At 33.7% G+C, this 18,698-nt stretch overlaps 1 protein-coding gene across 1 annotated transcript in view; it reads right to left on the bottom strand.

Moving 5' to 3' along the window:
• Nucleotides 1–497: 497 nt before the first annotated feature.
• svr (Carboxypeptidase D svr) overlaps nt 498–18,698 on the bottom strand; it is a 66,328-nt gene continuing 48,127 nt past the window's right edge. Inside the window, exons 18-27 of the mRNA XM_071592964.1 lie at nt 18,167–18,275; nt 17,463–17,608; nt 17,134–17,324; nt 13,234–13,601; nt 11,790–11,977; nt 11,530–11,676; nt 10,384–10,534; nt 7,592–7,882; nt 2,868–3,029; nt 498–938 (exon numbers count right to left, since the gene is read on the bottom strand). Coding sequence (XP_071449065.1) covers nt 811–938; nt 2,868–3,029; nt 7,592–7,882; nt 10,384–10,534; nt 11,530–11,676; nt 11,790–11,977; nt 13,234–13,601; nt 17,134–17,324; nt 17,463–17,608; nt 18,167–18,275 — 1,881 coding nt within the window. The 3' untranslated portion in view covers nt 498–810. The remainder of the gene's footprint in view (nt 939–2,867; nt 3,030–7,591; nt 7,883–10,383; nt 10,535–11,529; nt 11,677–11,789; nt 11,978–13,233; nt 13,602–17,133; nt 17,325–17,462; nt 17,609–18,166; nt 18,276–18,698) is intronic.

Raw genomic sequence — 18,698 nt, 5'->3', positions numbered from 1 at the left:
ATCCGGGATACTTGTAAAAAGGTATAAGTCACAAAGGATATGTTTGGAGAGCGGGAGACCTTTCTTGGAGAGCCGGGCACAAAAATCTCTTGAATTTTTCACTCGTAACTTAAGTTGGAAATTTGTAAACTCTCTGAAGAGGGACTTCACGGAAAGACCTAACTACCCTTCCTCCCCCACTGTGAACCCTACTAATCGCCTTCCCTGAGGCTTAACACCCCTCTCCTCCTTCCAATCAACACTGCTGACAACCCTTCCTCCCTCCCCCTTCCCCCACAAGACTGGTATATAAATGGACAGTGACTTGACTAATTTGTACTTAGATGACGCCTAAGCATTGAAACTAGTAGTACCAAAATAAAGAACAGTGGAAGAATATATTGTGTTCTTCATTTAATGAACATGAACTTCCACAAAGTTAAGCCAGAAACCATAGAATACAAAAGTAATGTTAATAAAACATTTTATTTAAAAAGCATTTCATACAAATATGGGGTATTGGTATTTATATTAGGAGTAAAAATTTGTCTTGGGGTATATTCCATGTAGAAATTCTAAATTTATACATAACTTCATTCTGCTAAGCAGGAGAATTTCTGTTTTCATCACAGGTGATCTAGCAGCATTCAAACAAGGCACTTGAGTCTCAGACCATCCAAGAGTAGTTTTGCAAGGATTTCATATAAAAATATTTAACAAGGCAAAATCAGTATGCCAAGAATTCACAACCTAAAAGTACACTTTAGTAGCAAATATTAAAAAAAAAATATTCTTCCACTTCAATGATTGCACTTAATCACAGATATTTCATCACTGTGGCACTTTCCTCCATTCCCGGTTGGCCTGCATAAGTACATCAATGTCGTCATCATCATCTTCATCTGTACAGCTGTCTTCATCATCATCATGGAATGGCCTCCTTGCAGTCTCCATATCTTCTGTAAAATCATGAGAATTTCAAAAACATTATACTACAAATCCAATTTCCTTTGAATAGTGCATTTATTTTAAATACCCAGGTCCCTAGGTAATAAAAATTGAATGAACCAAAAATTACTGGGTAGAAAAGGTTTATGGGTATTCAAAATAATATATGCATTATAAAGGTACACTAGATGGCCTCAAAAAAAATTTCTCCACAGCTTACGAAAAATTTGTAATGCTCCAAATCTTAGAAAAATCCCATCATTATAGGAATCCAGATTAATACACACAGAGATTAGTAATGATATTCTACCAGTAAAGGCAGACTGATAAACATAACAGTTTCAGGTTTAACTTTGTTGAATTCCTTCATTATGAGGGTAAAAATAAACTTAACATTTCCACCATCTCATAAGGTAGATTGATTAAGGTTGGATACAGCCTATAAAATAAAACACCACCTGAACTCGGACAGCACTAAAGTCCCTCTTCAATTCCACATAGTTTCTTCCATACTAATGTCTGTCCTACTCCTTACCCTTTCTTATTTGCCTAATGTTCTCCCCTCACGGTCTTCAACAACCCATTGCCCATCAAAATGCTCTGCATCCATCTATCCTGCATTCTTTGCATTTCACCTAACAATCCTATCTCCTCCCCACCTTGCCTAGCACTTCCTCAGTTGTTTTCCTTTCTGTCCAGTTCACCTTCCCCATCATAAGCTTTTACATTCACGAGCTCAACAATGCTAATTACCTCTGCCAATCAAGTGTTCATTGAGAACATTTAAACAACCCTCCCTGACTCAAGATACCATTGCCACACATTCCCATCATACATTGTGATAGGCCATTAGTAATAAATTAGCCAAATTAGTTCCAAGCACTTTTAATACCATGAGAGAAGCTTCTTCAGACTCTCTTATTAAATTCTACCCCCTTGGGATTTCAGCCAGTTTTGAACTCAAGTTTCCAACTTCCATTTCCTCGAATTGTTGAGACGTGGGCTAGTTCTCAAGGCGGACTGACATACAAAATACACTTTTCAGAAAGAGTGATTGAATAAGAAAAACAATCTCCTCCATGGTTAAAACAGTGAAAAAAATCACAGTTGGACGTCATTTGTTCTCTGGTCTATGTGCACTAGTCACATCAGTTTTTGGCACCTATCATGCACACAGTTAACATTACCCTAGATTGTCAGTCATGAGTCTGAACAACGCCACTGGAAACTTCTGAAAATTATATGGAAAGATCAATAATCATCTTATGATGATTTTTTCTCACTCTTAAATGCTCAATGATATTCTTAATTTGCAACACTAGGCCTATCCTTCCTCTGATCATTAATAACATTAGAAGAGTCATTCCCTCAACCCACAACAACATTCTCTCATTTTTCACACAATATGGTAGGCTCATATGTTTCACACAGTGAATTCCTCCAGTATTACACCTTCTTTATTTCAAAACCTAATCACTCATTGGATTTCATAACTGGCAGGACGGGCTATTATTGCATGCACTATGACACATTGAAGGGCAACCTACAACGTATTGAATACAATATGTTAGTTACATGCCCACAAGACCAATTAAAACTAACGTACATGTACGAAATCAGTGCTGCCAATGCTAGTTATAACCGATCAGCCCTTATTTTTGCGATGCGCCTCATTCATATATTGAAAAGTAGTTCAAAGCCATATTAGTTAACCAATTTTAAGGGGAACTGATAGGTTAATACTACTGTAAAACTCTTTGCATAGGGTACCAAAAAGACAACAAAGACTAAGGTAAACACAATTATCTAGCTCAATGAAATTTTATCATGGTCTACTGACAGCTGTTCAATTAATGACTATGAATAATTATTATCAATTAAAAACTAAGTATATGCCATAAAAATATTTTTAAGAGTGATATACCAACAAAAAAAGATACCTTTTAATGGTCTTCTAAATATTTCTGACTCCCCGTCATCTTCTTCATACAATGATAACTTTCCAGGCAAAGGGAAAAAGTCATATTTGCCAATCCTCTTCCTTCTTTGACAAGCAGTGTACCCACCCAGTGCAATTGCCATAACAAACATAACAATGAAGCCTGAAGTAAAAAAAACATTTAAAATATGAAATAAATATAATCATATGCATGTGAATGAAGAAGATACTAAGTTAATAGCAAGTAGATATACTGATTTATAAACCATGATAATTTTTAGAGAATTTGTACATGAACAGAAACTAAACCTAAATACAAAAATTGACAATTTTTTTAAGCATGGAATAAATAAACATCATAATGATGTAATAAATAAAGAACTTTATGAAAGATTTTGATTAAAATAAGAAATACACACAACTAACCTATTCATATACAACTGACGACTGCTAGTAGATATTTAGTTTTTAGGCCTAGTAAACATTTTGCATTACATTACTGCATAAGCTTTATGGAACTTAAAAGTGCACCAGTTACTGGGAAATGCATGATTTGTTCCATCAAGAATGATCACATATTTTTATTCACATAACTCATTGTTCAAAAATGTATTTCATGCTATATTTTGTGTAATGTATTAAGGGAAATATTATAAGATTTAAATCCAGTGATGCATCAGCCATGGCCATTGCTCATTGAAACATTCAGTTTGCTTTTTCAATTATCACCCATATTTTTAGCAGATGAACTGTAACAGTGCTGTAATCATTCTTATCTTATTTTGTATTAGAAATTGTATCAGCCATTACTATGGAAATGTTTCATATCCATAATGACAAATGAAAATCACTATGTAAAAAAGATGGAATATTTAAATTTTTAATTTATGATCATTACTTGGTATTAATTCAAATGGGTTTTTCCCATAGTTAAACATGCCATTATTATTTTGGAGAATCTGCTTTAAAAAAAGGATATAACAGTGGCGGCAGATCACTCCATGGCAGATACATTGAAAAATATTGAACAAAGAGGCATGGCTTGTAGAACAAGAGCTCATTACAGTTTTTAATTTTTTTGGAAAAATTGCCCATTTTAACCCTCTTAGTGCTGTGGGGATTCTAGGGGTACTAGTGAGAAGTGCGAAGGGTAATTTAAGAAAATGTATCACCTTAGGAAAAAAAACATTATGAAATTATTTGTTTAGATATCCATAAGCAGTTTTTTATTTTAAAATAAAATATTGTAGTTAATAATGATGAAATACACATACATCATCTGAAAAATAAATGTAATTATTACAGTATTATGAATTTGAAGAATATTTTTTTAGCAATAATATTTCGATTTTTAGACACAATACTAATACTTTTTAAAAACATTAAACTACCATACTTAAATATGAGAAAGAATCAAAAAGACATGTAGAAAAAATTATAAATAAATAAAGAAAAACCAGGGAATTGCAAATTTTTTTGTTAGCCTCTGCATAGTTCGATTTTGGTGAAAAGGCTGATCTCACTGAGTCAAATTGGGACTTTTCCCCTTTCCTTGAGACTGCAGCAATGTGCTTACAATCTAAAGGCAGAAAAAAGGAAGTTCTAACTCTCAGAGAACTACTGACAATGTAATCCAATACACAGGGCGCGAATGATTAGATAGGATGGACGGCAAGAGAAACCAAAATGATTACAAAGCAGTGCTTTCATTTCCATCGTATCAACAAAGTCTGAATAAGCAGTTATATATCAACATCAAGACACCATAACACATTCAAGAGATTTCAGATGAACACAGATTAGTAGCCTTTCAGTGGCTTTTCATAGTGTAAAGACCACTCAGAAAAAAAAACAAGCAGACAATTAGGCTGAGCTTCCCGACATGAACAAAACTGAACCTAAAATTATAGTAAGAATTATACTATTTGAAAAGCATTTAAAATTGCTAATAAAAAATAAAAAAAAGTGTTATATAATTGTATGGAATTCACCTTATCGATAGCACAAAAACCATAAATTATTAAAGAAAAAACCATAAGTTACAGCGATTTAAACAATAGCCTACGCAAGAGCTGATATATCGGCCCGCCGCACTAAGAGGGTTAAACTACAGAAAATAAATAAAATATCATCCGTACCGAAGGCCCATCAAAAAGCCAGGGGAATGGAGATGAAAATCTGGTCTAAAACCTCACTTCAAGATTTATTTTGAGGTAAGGCAGTAAATACACCAGAAAAATGTTTAATTAATAAGTGCAGGATTTCAACAATATTTGATACAAGAAGTTTACCAATAAAGCTTTTTGTAATTTTTGAAGCACTTGAAAGCAATCCTAGACACATGCACATAATACCTTTGTATAATTAATACAGAAGTAAACATTACATACGTGGGTCACTACGTAAGTTTTGACACTGACTATGCTGTATTCTATAATTGCCTTTCCAAGATGACGGGTTGAAGCAGTGTTCTTTCCAAGTGAAGCGTGCAAGTTGCAACTTGGTTGGCTTATTGCTGTCGCTATGCGGTCTTCCTTTGTTTCTGTTTACACGCATGCAGTTTTTGTGAGAATGGAGCCATCAAGAGAGGGCAATGACTTGAAAAGTGGTTTAAAAGAACCTAAAAGCATTGATCATTTGGAAGGGCCTTCTACGACCCTCTTTCTTTCCCATGTGATAATTTTGCAGTTGGTTCAAGAATTTAGAAGAGATCAAACTTCATTGAAGGACAAGGAGAGGAGCCGGCATCCGGCGACTGCAGTGACTGAGGAAAACATCGATGCTGTGGAAAAACTGGTGCATGAAAACAATTGCATGACATTTAAGGATATTGAAGCTTCACTACAGATTGGATCGCCTGCAGTCTCTAAGATCCTGCACAAAAATCTTCGATTCAGGAAAGATTCATCTCAATGGGTGCCTCATATTTTGACAAAGGCATAAAAGCACATCTGTGCTTTTATGCCTTTGTCAAAGAGGCAACTCTAGGCATGCTTCCAACATAGTTACTGGTGGATTTATCAGTTTCATTCAGAAAATAAGTACCAGTCGACTGCATGGATTTTTTCCTAGAAACATCCAGCAACAAAAGTGAAGCAGCCTTGAGGCTTCAGAAAGAAAATGGTTGTATCTTTCTTCTCCAAAAGCAGTTTTTTTAGCAACTTTTCTCCTGGAAGTACCCAGAACTGTTACTGCTCTGTAGTATGTCTACCAATAGTTTTTGGAAAGCTTCAAGAATGACGGCTGAAAACAGGACTGTAAGGATGTGTCCTCCACCATGATAATGCATCTGTGCGTACAGCCAACCTTACCATGCAGTTCCTTGAGTCCACAGGGGTTAAACTACTAATGACTCATCCACCTTACCGACCTAGCCCCATGTAATGATTTCCTGTTCCTTACAGTCAAAAAATGCATGCGTGGAAGCAGATTCTCCAGCTCTGAAGAGGCCATTGAAGCCTACAAAAGTGAACTCGAGGAAAATGAGTGGAAAAACTGTTTTAGAAAGTGGTTTACGAGAATGCAAAAATGCATAATGTCGTGGAGAGTATTTTTAGAAAATATAGTCATCAAAATTGATTCAAGTTGATTAGTTTTTGTGTACCTCAAAACTTTGATAGCAACCCACATATATTGTTAACTTTTAACATGCTTTATATAAAATTATTATATATAAAGCAAACATTCGTTGACTTCAAAGTTTAAACTGACACAATATCACTCTCATGAGGAAAATGAATGGGGGAGCTCCATGAAAGGAAACAGTTATGTTCCTATAATATATGAAATACAAAATAATATAAAGTAATACCAGATACTACTACTTTCAGAGATCTTTCATGGTAAAATTTTTACTAACTATGATTATGATGCTGAGAGCAATGGATTAACTTCTCCAATGATATAGTGGTAAATGATTTTACAGGGACAGAGGATACCAACCCTTCAATTAGGACTTGTTTCAAAGACCAAAGAGAACTTAACAGAGATTTTTTCATAAATTGAATACATCTACAATAGTCAATGCAATCTGTGGATGAAGCAGAAAAAGACAAAGGTCTTCATTTGCTACTTAGGAAGCAAAATAACTTCTGATGGAAGAAATTTAAGAGAAATAATAAGTAAGATACTCAAAGCAAAGACTACCTTTAACAATAACATGATTTTTCACTTCTAATGCCATCAATATTGCACCAAGACATGTACCATTGGTCGAGGACAGAGGAAATAGCAGGAAGCTTTTGACATAAGGTGCTACAGAAGGATGTCACACATAAGCTGGGCATAGCAATTGATAAATCATGCAATGATGAGGAAAACAGGTTGAGAATGAACTCTGTGGAGGGTCCTACGGAGAAGACAGTATGCATGGATTCGTCATGGGTCAAGGCATGAGGAGCTGGCAAACTAACCATTGAAATGGATGATAAAAGGTAAAAGCCATAAGAGGTACCAGATTGGAGCATGTGAAATAGATCTAGAAATAGATATGGGATGTTATCGATTCATTCCCAAGGTGAAAGATGGCAGAGGATTGAGATGGATGGAGGGCTGTCACCAACCAATCATGATAGGTTGATAACCAGTGAAGATTTTAATGTTAGGAAAAATACTACCTTGTCCTATACTACTTCTTTGAAGCATAACAATGAAAAAATTAGTAACAAGACAGTATTGTCTACACATGAACAAAAATGTAACCAAATAAAAAATATCTACACATACCTGTTAGCATAATGAATATCATCCTCGGAAGACCAAGAACTCTCTGATCACGAACCATAGTAATGATTACTTGGCTAACCTTATCACTTTTAGAAACAGATGTATCAGCCACATAAACCAATTTTGTAGCCGGCAGAAAATTGGGTGCAGAGGCAGTTAATACATATTGGCCTGGAGTCAATGGTCTCCAAAATTCACCATCTTGCCATATAACTTTGGTTACATGGTCACTTCCATTGACGATTATCTTTGCTTCTTTTACAGGGTGATTTTCTTCATCCACAATGTAACCTTTCAGGAAAAAAATGTAAGGTGAGGTACTAGACCTTAAAGCACGACTGTGAAATACCAATGAATTCATCAGCCTTGAACTAACATCATCTAGGACTTCCCTCCCAAAACTCTTCCTCGGCAAACAACATAAGGGAGCATTTACATGTGCCATGAAAACCAGAAGGTGAATAGTGACAACATTGAAAAAAAAATTATTAAATTAATTTTAATTATTTATTTTGAAAGGATGAATAAGTGAACCAATAAAAACAATTCCAAGGTATGCTCAAAATTTTCCTAAATAACTGCAATGAATCCCTCTTGAGTGTCAACCTCTCCATCAACCAGATTTGGCCTAAAATTAGTGATAAATGGGAAAGAAGTAGTGAATAGTATTTTCTTTCATGCAGCTATTCTAGGCCTCTGAATGATGCAGATTGACCTACTATAGCTATTATATAGTACTTCATAAATAATTAATAAATGGAAAGGGGAATTAATTGATGGAAACTTGAAAAGTACTTCCATTAGAAAATGGAGTATGAATTATATTTAAGAACCAACTACCAAAAAAGGAAAATAAAAGGACTTCACCACTGGTCACTTCAATTGATATTTACTAGTGAGCATTGTAGGTTACAAGAATTGCTGACCATGACAATGCACACTATTCCTACGCTACAGAGGAATTTTCTGAATCCCATGCAAATACGAAAAGAGAAGAACAGATGCTCAATCCATAACGGAAAAACCTAGGAATAGAGGAAAGTGAAATCTGAATTAGAGCTGGCCATCCTAACATTCTGAATTAACAGCATGTAAACACTTTTTCCTAAAAATTGGGAACATTTCCTAAATTTCCCATCACTCTGTAAGAAGAAGAGAGAAGTTTTTCATGAAGCCGTTTCTGAGTTAGCTTGGGGGCCATGAATTTTCAAATGTCATTTCAACATACTACCTAACTTAACTTAAAACAACAACATTTCATTCACTTTGAAGTAAAATTATTCCAGAACTCTTATAAATTTCCAACAACCAATTCAGGGAATTTGCTTACAAATTACATAATGTAACGTAACACAATAAACAGCACAATACTATGTGAAACTATGTGATTACCATCAAAGCAGCAGTTATAAATTTTGAATTAAGCAACTGTCATTTATAAGGTCATACAATCAATACTACTCTCATTATAAAAGAGCCTTCTGAATGAGAAATGATTATGACCTCCTACTATGCTTTGCCTCTGATCCAATTTTTGTTCATCTGAAGAACAATGTGTACTTATAAGAAGTTATTTCTCCAGCTAAAACTAAACTGGCTACTTAATTTTTCATGAAAATTCACTAAAACTGATATTCTGTCTGCTACACCAGGGATGTTTCTATCCTTTTTCCAATGTTAAAATCCCTTTTTTCATATATTCCATTATGTACTACTTAATAAGTCTGATTGTTAATATTGATAAGTAATCACTCAAGTTCATTGTGTTTTCCAAATTTTCCCTGCTGCAAAATGAGTGTAAATCAAATATGTATGACTTTTTTCCTCAATTTATATCATAAGCAGAGTGGTTTGAATATAAAGCTGTTTCACCTTCATGCTACCAAACAAAAAGCCATCTTGTCTTTCAGGAAGTGTACTTCTATCAGTAGAATTTTTAAATTAAATAATTTTCATTTTTCTAACAATTTTTTGGAGTAAATTTTCTAAATAAACTGTGAAAAGCGAATGTCAGAACAAAATAATTACAAGATGAACATGAATGAGCCATTAAAGCAACAAAGAAATGACAAAGCATTCTATTTAAATCAACTTAAGACTTGTGCATTTTTATTTCCTATATGACCATCAACTAAGGCAGTGTGGAATTGTTGATTTGCAATCCCTAGACTAACTACTAGAAGCAACATAAGTTTTTACAATCCACCAGATTTACATCAACTGAAACTTCAGGTAAATAGGTACCTACAGTTTTATAACATCTTGCATATGAATACTCATTTAATATGCATTTCGGGGCAAATTTAAATGTTCCAGTGATGTCATGGAAACATCCTGAATAAAATATACAATATTAAATTAAAATGCATGGAGAATTTACTCATGTTTTCTTAAGGAGTATAGAGAAAATCTACGAAAATTCACTTTTTAAAACCTTCGAGAATTGATACGTGACATAGGTTACCCTAATGATATAAATATATATTTACCTTTTCTAACAATTTATGGATGTCATAATTTTATATTGAACTCAGTGTATATTTGCATACTTCATATAATTACAAAATAAAAAGAAGAGAAAATGCCCTACCATCTAAAATTCAAGTCTGGGCCCAAATTAAAATGGGTATTTGATTTCACAAAACTTTTACCGATGTATGTTCACTTACTTATGTTTTTTTATGTCACCACAATGTTGAAATTTGTATACAGAGCAGTATGGATGTTTAAATGTACCCTTAATACATTAAATATCTATTTTTACATGCATGCCATCCATATGGTTTACATACCATGTAATCCCTTCCATGATTCATTTATCATGGCCAATAAAGATGGCTTGTTTTCTTCCCATATTTGAGCCAGTCGAGATTTTTCTGGTAGCAAACAGCAGTCAACAAACACTTCTATAGGCAGAGTATTTGTCATAGAGTATGCATAGTCCTATAATAAATCACAACAATACATTTCATTTGCCCACAGATCATATTACAAAAAAATACCAGGTGGATGGTGTATGCATATGATATAAGGCACATCAAAAAGGAGTAAAATGCATACAGGCTCAAATGAGATACACAATATGATACTAACGATTACATTTAACGTAGCACAAACACATTAGATGTAACATACACACAAATATCCCTTGAAAATCACGGAGCATTAATATAAATGAGATTAAGAGCATTGCTATAAACTAGAAGAATGAACTCCAAGATATAATGTAGACATCTTTTTAATTTATGTTTGAATGCAGTAGTTCCCTTATTATCCTCTATAATTGTGGGTAACTTTTTATATAATCTGACACCCATTTCCTTAGGCCCTAATTTGAATGTTTTAGTTCTAATATTGCCATATTGGATGTTGTGCTCTGGTGTAAAGATGATGAAAGTCATAGTAAAAGAAACAGTTGCTGATGTTGTTTCTTACACACAGGATTAAAAAAATAACACAAATGCATGGGAGAGGTAGCAATTTTGATTCCTGGAATATAAGCCTTGATGGTGCATGTTGAGGTTTCCTAGGGATTATTCTTAAGTATTTCCTTTGCATTTTAAAGATGGTTAGAGAAATGGCAGCTGAGCCCCTAACTTTACACTACAGGTTATATTTGAATGCATTTCCCAAGAGTATAAATTAAGTAATACTGTTTTGCTTGTAGTGTCATGCAGAGTCTTGATAAATAGCAAGTGGAACTGAGAATATGCTGAAGGGCTTTTACATGTGTATCCCAAGAAATATTTGCACACAAAGAAATACCTAAAAATTTAAATTCCATCCCTTGCTCGTTGCAGAAAAACATTCATCAAAATTTAAATGATTTTCACATGGTGACTTTTATTAGATATAAAAAAAAAGGCATTTTATTAAAAATTTCCCTTCTATACCAATAATATTCATACACATAAAAGTTTTTAATTATTTATACTTACCAGAAAGCTGCCATCGTGTGGCTTCCAAAGTTCACCAATAACAGTACCATTTTCAAAATTATCTTTGGGTAAAGAATCATTGCAGTGAAAACCTTTGTTCATAGTTTCATGGTGACTGACATAGATATCACCCAAATGCTTCAGAAACTGGCAAAAAATAATATTGTCAATGTTAGTTAATGAAAAATAAGTAAAATGCTAGCATATGTCTAATTATACAAATAAATAATTATAATGTTAAGCAATTTCAAAATTCTTACAGGAATCGAGGGTATCCAATTCTTCCTCCTACTATGTTTTCCATTGCCATTCCCATAAGGTGGCAGAGAAACATGAAGGGAACCAGTCTGTAAAATAACAGTTATACTGGGCTCATGCTCCTCCATCCACTTCATTAAGGCTTCAGTTTCTGGTTGAAGACTCTTTGTTACCTCATTCTGTTTGTTTGCTGCCAAGAAAAAGTCTCTTTAGAATTCTTCCTGGAGCCAAGAAACTCTCAAAAAATTAAAATCCCTCATTCAAACTGGTATTAAATCTCATTAAATAATAGTGAAGCTTGTTAAAATGTTGTCTTTACTTGGTACCAATGTTATTCATTAATTTGTCTATAAAATGCATCGAAGGATCTGGTGGCTAACATACAGGCTTCTCACACCAAGAGGGATATTTGTTGTCTCCAGGATTTGAACAGGGTTCAACAAATATTTTTCAGTGGTATCCCGATCCCTACTTGAGATGCTTTGTGGAGAGCACTTTGAGTGAGTACGACGCCTGTCGGATGGGATGTTAAACTGCGGACCCCTTGGCACTTTTCGTTGAGAGTAGGCTAATGCCGATGCCGGGTTTCTCTCCACCCTCCACCCTTTCCTGTTCATCCATAACAGTGCAAATGACCTGAATTATTGGTCACCTTCCATAAAAACTAAAATGCTTCAATGTACAAAGTTATCCGTGGTGCCTGGTGGATGCACATTCTGATTTCATTAGTTTCAGTTCATTTTTCCGCCAGTTGGGTCCAGAAATTTCGTTTAGAAGTGCTGCTTGGGACTTTGAATAGCTCCTTCATTGATGTGGTGCCTTTGTGTTGTACGTAACCTGCACAAATGAATGCAGCAGCCCTACATATCAATTTTTGAAAAATCTTAATCCATTACAAGCCTTGGAAATACATTTCTGACACTTCTTAGAGCAACTGGGTTATTCATTTTTGGAATGAGGAAGAAAATACTACTCATGAGCAAACAAATCATCATTTTCCCTAGCATCTTTCTGTTAAGTAGTCAGTGTCAAAACTGTGTCAATTCCAAAATGAAGCATGGTAACATGTTTGGGAACAAAGCATATCTGGCATCAAATTAAAAGATAAATATAACATTCTCAGTACTTTGAATCAGGTGGTCTTGAAGAAAATGATATATATTATGTGTATAATACACTCCAAAGTAAACAGTCTGAATAATAATATAACCTTCTTAATTTTACCATTCAAATTAAGAAAATATTTTTCAAGCTAAAACTGTAAATAAATGATAATTTGCTCCTGTATGAATGAATTATATTTTCATCATTAAGGTAACGGTTTACTTTAGAGATAATAAAAATTCGATCAAATTAGAAAACATTGATACACAATTTACTGAACATCCCTACCATATTTTAAGCAATGAAGGATGACGCAAGTGATTCCACACCATTAATACTTACAGGGAAAGCTGGATTCCAAATTGACTCCATTTTGATTACTGTTCTCAGCAGTTGAATTTCCTTCAGTGCTGTTACATAGATTGCCAACCTTTGAAGAGACCATATAAGAGTGATCTGGGTTAGCATCTGGAATTATATGTACCGTAGCTTTGAGTTTAGGAGCTTGATGACCCAGAAGATACTCAGATAACTGCAGCAGGATCTCTTTGCCAACAGCTCCTTTAGAACCACCCTGGATGCCGTTAATAAATGCAACTGATGGAAAATGGCCTCTAGGTAGTTCAGTGTGTTCTGTTTCACCCATAACTCTAAGTTCAGGAGATATTTCAAAAGCAACAATATCCCTCTTCTTAGCTGTTTGTCCAAAGCTGAGGATAAAAAGAATATGTCTTAAGCTTTGTTAAGTATAGCGATAAAAATATAAGCAATCATTAAATACAAAATGAACAAGTGGTAGTCAAAAAAGAAGTAGTATTAAATTTAATTGGAGTGTATTTAGGCCCAGAATTTATGAATAAGTGTGATACATTATGTCCTTATAAAATAAAAATAATAATGGCCACCATAATTTTCCATAATCAATAACTTTGGTCTATGAAACGCTATAGTAAATATCTGGAAATGTTTTCATTTTCAACAATATTAATCATGAATTTTCCACTATTACAATGCAGTAATTACCCTTTTATAAACTTTTACCTATAAATGACAATTTGCGAGGATGAATACAAAAGATTTCCAATGTTTCTAAATTATGATTCCATATATTATGGGCTAGTCAATGGAATAGAACCAAAAGTAGCTGTAGAATAAAATAATAATGAATGTAAAAACCTTGATAATATCAACTACCAATAAGTTATACAAAATCTTCATTAGACCTAATTCCTCTTTTAGAAAAATTATGTACTCATATTTGAATGTATACACAAAATATTAATGTAATTATTTAATTAAGTACCAAACCAATTGTGGACACAAATAAAATTTTTTATGACGTGTGCCCTCAATTCATATTACTAGAATCATCTTAGCTAGCAGGATTTGGGTGTGGCTAGCTACTGGACAAGTAGTTTTCTAACATGACTTTGTTGCAACCATAGTATGCCACATTTTTAAAAACAAACAAGCTGAACAACTATCCACAATTCTGTATCATGTGCCTACTAAAAAAAAGTTTTCACTATTTACAATGATTCCCTAACATAGGCTCACCAAACTGATGTCACTTAATGGATCACAGTGTTAAATGCATATTCATTACAAGGAACTGACTGTTCATACCATCTTTATTCATGCAATCAATTTTCATAATTCAGAATTACTCTGGAAGCTCTCCACCTTTTCCTTTTCTCATCACACATTCTCTTCCTCTACAAGTTGTTGACATTTTTCCTTTGAGAGCGAATCAGCTTAGGAATATGTCCATTCAAGGTGGCACTTTAGATTAGAATGATAAATTACATGTGGTGACCTTCCATCCTGGAAACTAAACCTACTGATAATTCATGGCTCTGATAAAATTTAACACGATCAACTAGCTTTTTATTCACATACACAGCAAGTAAGACAATCTGGAGAGGATAAGAGTTCCATTTCATTGTTGTATAGTACCAAGAGTTTCAAGAAACTGTGATTTTTCAACTTATAAGAAAATATGGATGACAAATTCATAGAAATCCATACACACATTTAAAACTGCATTTAGGCACACAGTAAATGGAATTTTATTAGATATAGAGACCCTTGTAAGTTTTAATTTGGATTTGTTAAATAATTTTAAAGGCAAAGAATGTAAAGACATGTAAAATACTAAATGTCAAACACAATTTAATTAGAAACTTTAACAAATTTCCAAAGATAAGTATAAGTGTATAAGCATAAGTGTTTAAAGTTGGCTTTAACCTCGTGGACTGTGGCGCGTCGCGCACGACTACAAATGCCCGTGTCATTGTATGCACGGTATTTCCTCACAACATCTTTTTCCTTTAAAAGCCCCAAAATTTCAGAGTTTAAGAGGACGCCTCGATAGCTTAACTGGCTAAAGCACTCGATCGGATATTGAGGGATCTGGGTTTGAATCTCAGTCAAGGCAAATGATTTTTACACTCTGAAATTGATGCATTGAATAGAAACTTTAATTATAAATTTTAATTAGAAACCAGGAAGATGAAAAGTTTATCTTTTAGCATTCCTCAAACAACCTAGAATAAAGCAGACAACAAAATGGAGCCTTGTATTATGCACCACATTATGTTTGCTTGCATTTTAAGTTAACATAGAACCCATTGTTAGTTGTTTTCACATAATAAGTGCTGCAAATGTAATAAAAAAAATCCTGGACAAGCAAGAAGGCATTAATATGGGCTGGACTAAACTCAACACAGGATCTGAGAACCACAGATCATCGAAAATTTCCTGGCAAAAGGTTGTAAACCAGAGACATCTACATAAGCAAAGATATCATACAAGACAAATGCTCTGATGGAATCGAAAATGGTATCCTTCCATCACTTGTAAAGGAATCTGTGGGCATAAAAGCTTTGATGCTAAGAATAAATGAATGTCAAAGACATCATGTCCTGTGCTTTTCTATAGGTGAAATAAAGTCAGAGGTCTGGGTAGCATTGCATCAAACCATAACTCTTGCATTCTTCCAGTGACCATGCACTCGACATACAGCAGTTTTATGTTATTGCTTTAATTGTTAAGCACAAATAGTAAAGAGCATTTTCATACCCATTTCTATTTCTGCTGTTTTATTTTCCTTCTTTTTAAGAGTATGATTAAAAAACTTATGTAAATTGATTCAATTGCTTTATTTCTATTAACTAAATGTATATAATATGCTCTTTTTGTTTAAATATGGTATAAAAATTTAATTTACATTTTAAGAATTGTCTAATGACTATTGGAATGTAATTATTGTTGAGCGTTTTACAGGAACGTGAGAGGTATGGGATGAAGATTGACCACAAGAAAACAAAATTAATGAGAACTCTGAGTCTGAGTCTAACTAAGCTCAGTTAAACAATGAAGTGGGAGGGAATAAACTAAAGTAGAGCAGGTCCTGCAGTCCATGTGTTTGGGCAGTATTTTAGAGAAAAATAGGATTGGTAGTCGGGACATTAGGAGAAGAATCGCACCACCAAAATAAACATTAACAAGAAGAACAGAATCAATGACAGATACATTAAGTTAAGATGTGAAGAAAAGATTAGTTAATCCCTTGATATGGAGTGTAGCACTTTACTAATGAGAAAATTGGTCTTTGAGGACAGTCTTCAATGCATGTAGATTTGTGGCTTTTGATACGTGGGTATGCACAAGAATGGAGAAACTATGTTTGATGAAGAAGAAGAAGAATACTGAATGAAAGAATGCTGAAGTTTTAAATGTGTTGGATAAAAAGAGGAAGTTGTTTCAGGAAATAAAAAAACCCAGAGAAAGTGGGTGGAGGAAATATTGAAAGGTAGTGGAATGTTGAAGATTGTGATACCAGGCAGAATTTTGGATAAACAGGGTAAAGGAGGGAAGAAAATAAGCTTTCTTAATAGCATGAAGGCAAACATAAGTTATGGAAGAATGAAGAATGAAATAATGATGGTAACCAGAGGAATTTTTGGTGATAAGTAGAAGTATATAATTGTTTAGAACAGTGCATACCGTAATAGTGAGAATACTAACTCATATGACTGTATAAAATCAAGTAAATTATATGGAGAAACTAGCATGAATGGATTGCCGCGGAAGTATTTCAAATTCTTTATCTCACTGAGAGTGTAAGATTCTAATATTTGAAAAAACAACAGGTAACCTAGTGGAACAACCTATGAGAAGATTCTTTTATAAAAAAAAAGTTTATTGCTAAATTATTTTTCCAAGATTAAAATGACTCACGAATAAAACTTTGTTTCCCTTGGATACTCCGAATTCAAATGACTTAATTTGTTGACAATTTTGTAGTAATCATGATAACCCTCAGGTAGAGTGGATTTTTCAGCAAACTGAAGGACAAATTTAACCTCAGTCACTTTGTTTGGCTGTACGATAACTTTCTTTATAACATCTTCGTATCCAGGATGAGATGCCTGAAATAAGTGAGGGGAACAGAAAAGTAAGAAAATTCTCAAAGCTATGGTTGCATAAAAAAAACTCAGGACAAAAAAATAAAGTGATCTTAATAATACCACTAAAAAAAATGATATAGGGTATAGGGCAGGCCTTACCTTTAACATATATTTTCCAGCTGGTAAAGACATTTTGAAATATGCTAGATTTGAACTAACAGGAATATTTGCATTCATCTCCGAAAGCCAAACAGTTGCTGTTCTCAGAGCACTACCATCAGGACCCACCACATATCCATTGACACCTGAAAAGTTGGAAATAGAAGGTCTCTTACATGTGAGAGTTCTTTCCTTACTTTTGCTGAAGGAGGCAGTGACACCAAAAATATTTCAAATTATGTGTTTCCATATAAATACAGAAATAACAGTTCAATAAAAATGTGAAAACTAACTATTATCTACCCATTTTTGTCAAATATATTATAAAAAATTTAGCATAGAGTATGGGTATCTCCTAATTTTGTACAGTTGAATTTTAGTTTTGAAACATAAAACAAAAACATGTGAAAACATCTGAAACATGTCATTCAAGCTCGAGGCAAGATTTGAATCTGAGATATCTGGGCTGGCTAGAAAGTTGTCACCCAGTGGACTTTAAGTATTGGCCAACTTCATTGGAATGAATTAATGTTAAAATATATATTAGCAAGTCAATTTTAGAGAAATTCAAAACTGAAAATTTTCCTCTGAACACAAAGAAAAGAATTATTTACAAGTATATTTGAACCACTTATATAATGCATTCTGGCTTGAAAATATTGAGTAGAAATTATGATATTGTAATTAATTATGCACTCCTTTACCTTGCAATACTGCAATAAGGTAATTCATCAAGGAATCCAAGTTTTCCCTCCAAAGAGATGGCAAATCACGAGATGGAGGATACTTGCAACAATGTATATGGGCTGACACCTGCAAACCAAAGTAATAATATGAATATGATATCATCAGTTGAAATTCTAATTACAAAATTAACATGATTGGTTAAAGGGCTTGAAGATGAAAGAGAGAGTATCAAGCATGATTTTAAATTTTCCTTGCGGACACTTGGGAGTTGCATCCTGGGAGAGCCACAGCCAAATCACTTAATGATTAATTAAATGAAGAATACAATGTATCTTTCCACTGCCTTTTCTGCACAGTGGCAAGATACATTGTATTCTTCATTTAATTAAAATGAATTTCCACAAAGTTGAGCTGGGAACAATTGAACACTTAATGATTAATTAACCTTCATAAGTTTTTTTCCAATGCTGCTAATAATTTTTACAATGTTACCTGGATACATATAATATTCAATTGGAAACTGAACAGTATCTTAGAAGTCTGGTTTCA

Source organism: Hetaerina americana, unplaced genomic scaffold (genome assembly GCF_022747635.1).
Source record: "Hetaerina americana unplaced genomic scaffold, ioHetAmer1.1.p SCAF_5, whole genome shotgun sequence".
NCBI lineage: Eukaryota > Metazoa > Arthropoda > Insecta > Odonata > Calopterygidae > Hetaerina > Hetaerina americana.
This window is presented reverse-complemented; position numbering and strand designations above follow the sequence as displayed.